Genomic DNA, 9,272 nt, shown 5'->3' with positions numbered 1-9,272 from the left:
CTCGAAACTCAAAAGAATGTATAAAATCAGAATTGTAAATAAAAATCAGACATACAATGGTACGCTGAAAGACTTTATTAAACCCTGAAAAATAAAGTATGTAATAAAGACCATACTGTTACCGAGCCAAACAATCTGTAATTGTGCATGTCAACTAATGTTGGAAGTACAGTTACTGTACATTATGTGAATATCTGTGGGTCCACTCTGCATCAAACCTAAAATAATTATGGTATGTTCCCAAACTAAAACTGCATCTATTGAATATATAAACACTAAGGCTAAAGGTCTAGTATGGTTTACGGATAATATGAGGACATGTTTCTTAAATCTTCCTAAACAATAGTTCTGTTTACTAAAAGGGTAATGTACAAAACCTTAACTAAGAATACACAACTGAGGCACCTACCTTTGATACACCTAAAGGCAAAAATCAAATAAATCAGTGAAGCAGCTCACATTAGTAGATGCTCAGAATACAAAAAAATAAAAAATAAAATAACTTGTCTTAGCAAAGCGGCAACGCCAGCCAAACACTGCAATCAAAATGCTTCCATGGAACAAAGATGTGAATTCTGCATTTCATTAGAAACATAGTTAAGGAATTCAGTCATCCAGTCCGGCCTTAACTCACCTTACACGCAGTGAGGAGGAACGCTGAGCTCGGTGCAGACAAACCAGCTCAACCGTCCCGACCTGCTGCTCGTTCAAAAACCAAAAACAAGCTTGGAGGACAGGACTCCCCCCTATTGGACATTTTCAGCACTGTAAGTAAAACTGCAATGCCATTTCTGATCAACTGTGTGTGTAATTCACCTCTCCCACTGTATGCAGCGGTTTGTTTGTTTTTTTTTGGTGTGAATTGTGCATGTACATGCATGCACCCTCCCACAAAACCCAGCTATTTTCTACCTGTGGTGGGAGGGGGAGGTGGGGGAGGGGCAAACTGGAAGGGAGAGTGTCCCATGAGGCCCATCATGGGCTGGGTGGGGGTGAACTGCTGGGCCATGAGGGGCTGGGGGCCGGAGGTGGGGGGCGGGGCCGGGGCCCCGCTGCTCCCTGACCCAGAGCCTCCCCTGGAGCTGCTGTTCTGGTATTGGCTGTAGGAGGAGCTGGAGTTGGAGCTGCGCCCTCCATCCCTGCTGTTGCGTTCTCTGTACGAGGAGGAAGAGGAGGAGGAGGACGAGCGCTCGCCGCCACGACGATCCCGCCCAAAGCTGGTGCTGGTGCTGCGTCCATCTTTGGCGCCGCTGCTGCTGGAGCGCATGCGGCGATCGCACTCATCCTGGTACATCAGGTTGGGGTTGTTGGCGTTAGAGTTGGAGCCGCCGCGGAAACGACTACGCCCCCCTGGAGGGGAGGAGAGAAAGAGGGAGATTGGTTTGAAAATAACATTACACAGTAATGATAAAATGTACACCGATCAGCCACAACATTAAAACCACTGACAGGTGAAGTGAATAACATTGTACATCTCATTCCAATGGCACCTGTCAAAGGGTGGGATGTATTACGCAACAAGTCAGTAGTCAACAACAGTCAGTTCTTGCAGTTGATGTGTTTGATGATGTGTTGATGCATAAAATTGGCAAGTGTAAGGATCTGAGCGATTTTGACAGGGGCGAAATTGCGTGGCTAGATGAGCGCATCTTTTGGAGCGCATCTCCAAAACGGCAGGTCTTGTGGGGTATTCCCGGTATGCAGTGGTTAGTACCGCCCAAAAGTGGTCCAAGGAAGGACAACCGGTGAACCGGCAACAGGGTCATGGGCACCCTTGCGTGTGGGGAGCAAAGTCCAGCCTGTCTGGTCCGATCCCATGGGAGAAGTACTGTAGCAAAAATTGCTAAAAAAATAAGTCAATGCTGCTATGATAGAAAGGTGTCAGAACACACAGTGCATCACAGCTTGCTGTGTCTGGAGCTGTGTAGCCGCAGACCAGTCAGAGTGTCCATGTTGACCCCTGTCCACCGCCAAAGCGCCTACAATGGGCACCATCAGCGCCATAACTGGACCATGGTGCAATGGAAGAAGGGGGCCTGGTCTGATGAATCACGTTTTCTTCTACATCATGTGGATGTCGGAGTTAAGAGTCCGATCCAGCATCCGTGGGATGTGCTGGAACAACAAGCCCAATCCATGGGGGCCCCACCTCAAAACATACAGGACTTAAAGGATCTGCTGCTTACGTCTTGGTGCCAGACACCACAGGACACCTTCAGAGGTCTTGTATTCATTGAGGTCATTGTATATATGAATGAGCCATACAGAAAGTAGCCTCCTCACCTCCTCCACCTCCTCCGCGGCCGCTGTCCACCAGCTGCAGCAGCTTGGGGTTGATGGCCTGCCGGGCCTCCTCCAGAACCCGGATCAACTCCCGGGCCTGACGGAGGTTCCCCGGGGTAAAGAAGGTGTAGGCCGTGCCTTTGTTGGTGCTGCGGGCCGTGCGGCCGATCCTGTGGATATAGTCCTCCGACGAGTTGGGGTAGTCGTAGTTGATGACAAACTTGACATCCTCCACGTCTTTAGGGCGGAAACAGGGTGAGGTGGAGCAGTGAGATGTTGCAGGTATGGGAGAGAAAAAAAAAGAGCAACTGTCAAGGAAGATAAATACAAACTAACTTATTTAATGTGCTAAGCGCATGAAATTAATGTTTTGTGCTTCTGGAATTGGGGTCACTGAATCCAACGATAGACGCAAAGTCAGCCAGCGACCCCTAAAGGCCTCACTTACCTGCCAGCTGAATACTAATTCATAAAATGTGGCTTTAGAGATGAAGTCATTGATTTCACTTACATAGGAAAAGAAAAACGAATCATTTGACTAGCTCAGTCAACAGGTTGCACATAACTTCTAATGTACACAATATGCCAAATCAGCAAGATTTTCTGGGGGAAAACTAACTTTTTCATGAAAAGGAAAAAATAAAAAAAATAAATATAATAGGCTCAAAACTGCCTTTTAAAGCTAGAACTCTAGGATGGATGGAGTGCGCAAATTTAATGTTCAATTTCCCTGGATGTAAAACAAACTGGAGGTCTGTTTCTCATTACGGGTTGACAAAGGGCTCTGAAAAACACTGCTGATTCCGGGAGGGGGGAGGCAGTCTCCTAAATGTCTCCTTTTCCATACGACAGGCAGGGAGGGGATGGGAGAGATGGGAGGGGAGAGGGAATTGAGATACTTACCCTGAATTTTAGATTTAGAGATGACTTTAGGAGTTTAGCCCTCTGAGTTCCCGCCCCTCGCCAGTTCTGAGAGGTCTGCCGGGGCAGTAGGAACTTGCAGAGGACAAGCCCACCCTCAAAAACGAAAGAGAAGGGTCCGTTCCCGCGCCCGACCTCTGCTGGAACTGCTCCGGGTCAGAAACCCGGACGGGCCGAGTTCCTACATTTTTAACATTTCTTCTCCGTGTGTCCCAGTCTTCCTTTTGCACGAGGAAGACCTTTGCGCTGGGCTTTGGGTCTCGTTGGATCGGGGTTTTCAAGTGACTAGTGGGGGCAGGTTAACGCTCGTTTCTATATATTGGGCGAGTCCCGGAGGCATTAGGTAGGGGCAGGGATTTGGTGGATGCGTAAGACATTCTGAGGAGACATTGTGGGCCTTGTTGGAGGCTGGCAGTGCTATTTAGGAGCCCAAGGATTCAAGAGCAGTAACAAGAAACAGACACTGTAAGGGTGATGTGTAGAGATACTTCCACACTCGCCAAAAATATAAACCAACTAGTGGGCAGCTTAAAGGGGTTTTTTACCTCCTAAACTTAGCAGGATATATCCAGCGATATTGAAAGACTGGATGGGCAGTCAGTTCATATAAACACAAAAAGAGGTAAAAGCATAGAAGAGTGAGTAGGGGGTTAAATGGGAAACAACGGGGAATGTGAAAGGTGTTAGGAGTATGTACAAATGGTTTTAAAAAAGGTAGGGACAAAAAGCAGGAGTTAAGAACAGAGGGTTGTTGGAGTGACACAAGAAATGGCTAAACACTGACTTTGTGGGGGAAGAAAGTATTGCCAAAAGGGGAAGAACTGGGAATGACTGAGGTAGAATAGGAAGGTCGAGGTCTGAGAAACACGCAGAAAGGAGGGTGTGTGTGAAGAGGAGGGGGGAGGGAGAGAGAGAGGTAACAAGGGAGGGAGACTGATAGAGAGAGGTGGCTCCTCCAGGCCAGGACTCCTGCCAGCCAGGACCAGACATGACGGCCGGCACAGGCAGTGGTGGTGGGGGTGTCGGGGGCCGGCGGCCAGAGGGGGGTCTCCAGCTCCGCCGTCCAACCGCTGCTTTCCTTCATCACTGGACGGCGGTGGCCCCTTTCTGTCTTCTGGTAACGCACCACGCCAGGGGACTCCCCGGACCCAACTCGACCGGGCCTAGCGCTGACCTCCAATTGGTGGAGCTACGGGCCACGCTGAGGGGAAAACTTTGTCCTGTAAACTAGTTTGGTGCTAGTTGGGTTAGCCACTTAGCTTCAGCAATCTGATAATGTAGCCTGCGGGGTCCTAAAATTCGAAGACTCATTTTTTGTTTGTTTTGCCAATCGATATCTCTTGGCAAAAAAAAACAAAAAACATCATAGATTGCAATTAGTAGAAAGATTCTCTAGATGATGGGAAGGTTCGAAGTGCGGTGGCTACAACCGGGGCGTTGCTGCTCTCATTGTGGTGCGTTACTGTCACAGAATGACAGTGTGGCTGAGGGGAGTCCACCCCCATCGTGACCCCCTCTCCGCCCTCTCAAGTGACTGCCGCCCCCAACCCCCAGGGGGTAAAATTTGGAACCCAGAGCACCCCTCGCTCCCCCTCCCCTTGTCGCCCAGGCAGCCATTTTCCTGGAAGGGGGGGGAGAGTTTTTGCGTGGAGGGCTTTGCTCTAGGGTTTCAGTGGAGGTGGCCGTGTCTGGGACAGATTAATCAGGCCGTCTCTCTCCCCAACTCAGGAATCGATTTGTCATGCCTAGGTCCGGCTGCAGGCTCCCGAGGGCCTGTGTGCTTCTAGTTGCCGGAAGAGAGACTTGGAAAACAAAACAAATTTTTTTTTTTTAAATAAAATGAAAAGGAAACAAATGAACATAGAATTAGGTTAAAAAACTGTCATCCTGCAACGGGCAGCATCACCAATCTTACACGTGCTTCTAAAATACAGTTCTGTTAGTTTTCAGTGCTGTGATCATAGTATTTCTATATCTTATTCAGCAAGAAGAAGAAAAAAAAAAAAAAAAAAAAAAAAGAAAAGAAAAAAAAAAAAGATACGGCTCGGTTTCAAACTTAGTATACTTCCCAGATAGAATATATCCAAGATGTACATTGTTTGGAATAAGGCAAAACTTTGCAAAACCGCGCGCATGTGTATATGCATCGACTTTCTATTTGGAATCTAGAAACATGCAATAAGGCTAATGAGCTTTTTGTATATCGATACTTCCTATTGTCGTTGGAGCCAAAAAAGTGTGTGCGTGATTGTGTTTGAAATGAAAGCTTCACTGGAGCCCGTGCGACATACCCAGACCACGCGAGGCCACGTCCGTAGCGATGAGGATCGGAGCCTTGCCACTACGGAACTCTGCAACGCAAGACAAAGGAGAAATGTGAGATTAAAGCTTTTTGCCATGAGGAGACAACGGCACGAAGCTGCATTTGAATTTCATAAAAAAATAAAATTAAAAAAAAATAAAAATTGGAAAAAAACACTGGAAAACAAAATAACTGCTAATTACAGCAGCTTGAAGTGTTCACATTGTACCTGTTAGCACCCAGTCTCTCTCTGGCTGGCTCTTGTCACCATGGATACACATCGCAGGCCATCTACAAGGCAAAGAGATGACTTTTCACCTCACGCCCTCACATCTTTCTTCATGAAAACATGTGATAACATGGTAAATGCAAACTACAGACTTTAATTTTATTTATTTTTTAATCAAAATAAAAAAGCTGGACCAATAATTACCCATCACGTCTCATCCTGCGGGTGAGGTCATCACACCGCTTCTTGGTCTCCACAAAAATGATGGTCTTGTTCTCCTTCTCCTCCATTATCTCCTCCATGAGCTGAAACAGTCTTTGAAAATATGGAGCCAGTCATGACCTTCAAAAAGGAATATAAAAACAAGTTATATAATAGGAGGCCATTTTACGGTCGTACTTGCTGTCCTTCTCGCTCTCCATGCAGACGTCGACGATCTGCAGGATGTTGTGGTTGGCGCTGAGCTCCAGGGCGCCGACGTTGATCTGAACGTAGTCCTTGAGGAAGTCCTCGGCCAGCTGGCGAACCTCCTTGGGCCAGGTGGCGCTCCACATCAGGGTCTGCCTGTCAGGCTGCCAGCGGCACCAACGAAGGAGAGGGAGACGGACAGAAGAAACGCTTGAGGTAAGACTAACGACACTACAGCAAAGCCAATGCATACATTGCAAATGCAGAGGATATGGCTACTAATGAGAACGTTTATTTGCAAATATGCATTACATTTTAATGATGGGTTGTGGGATAAACATCACAGATAGAATCTGCCCCAATTACCCTGATCTGGTCCACTATCTTGCGGATCTGTGGCTCAAAGCCCATATCCAGCATGCGGTCGGCCTCGTCCAATACCAGGTAAGTGCAGCGCCGCAGGTTAGTTTTACCGGCCTCCAGGAAGTCTATCAGACGACCTGGGGTGGCGATGCAGATCTCCACTCCTGAGAGAAAGAAAGACGGAAGGGTTCAAATACAAAGCACTTGTCCTTCACATGCAATCTGTACATTTTACTGTTTAAGTTTTGATTTTGCCCCGAGCGTCAGGGGGAAAGGAGATCAATTTTGCGTTAAATCACACTATGTAGATCCCATTTCTGTAAAGCGTCTGAATTGCCTACTCTGTATAGGCCAAAACTATTGACAGGGTTCATTCATGCATTACAAAACGAAATTCAAGGACTTAAGTACTTCTTTAAGCACAATATTTTTAGAATTTTCAAGGACCTTATGGAAAACAAATAACACATTTTCATTGTAATCTTTATTGATTTAAAAATAGCCCTTGTATGATTATATATTAGTATGTCTATTATACAGTATATGTATATTAGTAGGGTATAGCCATCTATCAAACACACGCACACCCACACACACACAGTTATCTCATTGTCTCATCTACTACTGTATTATAACTGTCTATTTCAAACCATACTGAATTCCAAGTGTTGTAAAAATGACCCTGGAAACGTTTTATTACTTTACAATTTGAATAACAAAACCAGGGGGACTATCACAGGTTTTCACTTTTTTTTTCTTATCAAGCACTTCAGCACAAAAGTGACTATGTTCAAGGTATTCCAGTACTTACATTTCTGAGGACTAAATTAAATCACTTCAAGGACCTGGTAAGAACCCCATATTAAAAGGAAGTCACTGGGTCCCCCGCAAAAAGGATGTAAAATAACTCAATTGAGGCATTTATTCAAGTATGCCTTTCCCTATTCTTCAACTTTCAAAGCGGGAGTCTGACGCAAAACCAAACAAACACGGCCGCAAGAACCAAAAACGTCAGATGACACTGTGGAGCAATTCTCACCCCTCTCCAGGTCCCGGATTTGGGGCCCTTTGGGTGCCCCCCCATACACACAGGTGCTCTTGATACGAGAGGATTTCCCGTAGTCGTACGCCACCTGCTGCACCTGCTGGGCCAGTTCTCTGGTGGGGGCCAAAATCAAGCACTCCAAAGGAAATAAGAGAGTTAGAGAGGAAAACAGGGGCCGGCCGACATGTAGAATCAAGTGGTTCTCTTTTCCTAGTTAACTTACAATGGGTCCATCCCCTCGCTCCATGTAGGGCTGGTGGTTGATGTGCACAATGGCAGGCAGGAGATACTGCGGTAGAAAGCGCATGGTACAATTACACAAACACGTACTACTGTCATTACCCGACGACGGGGCTGCGGTAACCAAGGTGGAAGAGAGCAGGAGAGGCTTCTTACCGACAAGGTTTTCCCAGAGCCGGTCTGAGCGATGCCCACCATGTCTCTACCGCTGAGCGCCAGAGGGAAGCCTTGGGCCTGGATCGCCGTAGGCTCCTTGAAGTTCTGCTGCATCAGTACGTCCATCACATATTCTATACGCGGTGTAGGAATGCAGTGGTTTATTTTTATTACCATCTTCCAACAGTCAATGAACTTTCGAGGTTTGTTTTCTACTCACGTGGGAAATGAGCCTGGTTGAAGCCTGTGAGAGGTTTGGGGCAGCCTGTGCCTCTGATGGTGATCTCCTTCTTCCTGCGAAACTCCTCAACATCATACTGAAACACATCACATCGCATCATCGCTCCCCAATCACCCATCGTCGGTTCACATTCTGTTACCCCACACATAGTGGGGGTTTCTTGGGTTTCTCGGGTAAATTTGAGAATTTTTCGTATTTTTGGAGCTTATAGAGCTTATTGTGCGTAATCACCGGGTGTCATGACATTTCACTGCATATATGTACGACCGTATGTGTGTGTATGTATGTGACAAATAATCTCTTGAACTTGAACTTGAACTTGAACTAAATCAATACCTGGCTGAGGCGCTGCACCTCCGGGTGTTCGTTGTAGAAGTTCTTCTCGAACTTTGGCAGTTCGTCCAGGTCCCATTTCTTCTTGCGGAGACGGTCCCCCGGATTCCCGAACTTCCTACCAGAAAGGGGGCCGCCTCTGCTGGAACCGAAACGAGGGCTTCTGTGGGGCCGAAGAAAAACGTACGCTCGTTTCCTTAATACGGGCTGAATCCATCAGAGAAGAACGCAAAAGGCGAACATAGCAAAGCGCCAGCATTCAGCTAGCGTTAGCTTTAGCTAGGCTGCTCGGCTACTTACCCCCGGTCACGCCCACGGTCGCGGTCTCTGTCACCGTGTGAACCTCTCATTTTAGAATAACGCTGTTTCTGTGTACGTTCGGTGTGGATGAGCTGGTTAGTGAGTTAAACTCAGCGCGTCGCTTCACTCGGAGGCTCGCAATGAGGCGCCGTTTGAACGAGGCCGAGGGACGCAAGACTCGCAAACGATTCGTTCGTAGCGAAAGAAGAATGTTTCAAATGAATCGGGAGTTCGGGGTCGGTCCGTCAAACGACTCGTTCGTTTTGTTTCGCAATTAATTATTATTATTATTTTTTTAAGAATCGCACTTTGCATTTCTTTGACAAATTTTGACAAAATTTGCCATCCACACTTTGTATTATTTCGCCGAATTAATACTTTTGACATAACCGTGAGAATATCCTTCCACAACTCGGAAGAATCGTAAAATCGAACGGCTCCCTTTTCCCGA

At 46.8% G+C, this 9,272-nt stretch overlaps 1 protein-coding gene across 1 annotated transcript; it reads right to left on the bottom strand.

Annotated features, from left to right (window-relative positions):
• Positions 1–32: 32 nt before the first annotated feature.
• Positions 33–8,976, bottom strand: LOC307236465 (putative ATP-dependent RNA helicase DDX17). The gene is made up of 13 exons (XM_080008895.1): positions 8,822–8,976; positions 8,525–8,684; positions 8,168–8,264; positions 7,948–8,081; positions 7,775–7,840; positions 7,546–7,687; positions 6,510–6,670; positions 6,135–6,307; positions 5,940–6,050; positions 5,736–5,797; positions 5,496–5,555; positions 2,284–2,520; positions 33–1,350 (listed from the first exon to the last, which is right to left on the bottom strand). Exons 1-13 carry the CDS (start codon positions 8,869–8,871, stop codon positions 902–904), a joined length of 1,902 nt encoding a protein of 633 aa, XP_079865021.1. The 5' UTR covers positions 8,872–8,976; the 3' UTR covers positions 33–901.
• Positions 8,977–9,272: the final 296 nt, after the last annotated feature.

Source organism: Zeus faber, assembly GCF_960531495.2.
Source record: "Zeus faber genome assembly, chromosome: 11".
In the NCBI taxonomy this organism is placed as follows: domain Eukaryota; kingdom Metazoa; phylum Chordata; class Actinopteri; order Zeiformes; family Zeidae; genus Zeus; species Zeus faber.
The sequence above is the reverse complement of the archived record's forward strand: the minus strand, read 5'-3'. Positions and strand labels throughout refer to the sequence as shown.

Coding starts and splice junctions, on each gene's coding strand:
- LOC307236465 (XM_080008895.1), bottom strand. CDS start 8,871: ATGAGAGGTTCACACGGTGACAGAGACCGCGACCGTGGGCGTGACCGG. Junction 8,685..8,821: donor GACCGTGGGCGTGACCGGGG/GTAAGTAGCCGA, acceptor TCGGCCCCACAG/AAGCCCTCGTTTCGGTTCCA. Junction 2,521..5,495: donor CGTGGCCTCGCGTGGTCTGG/GTATGTCGCACG, acceptor TCCGCCCTAAAG/ACGTGGAGGATGTCAAGTTT.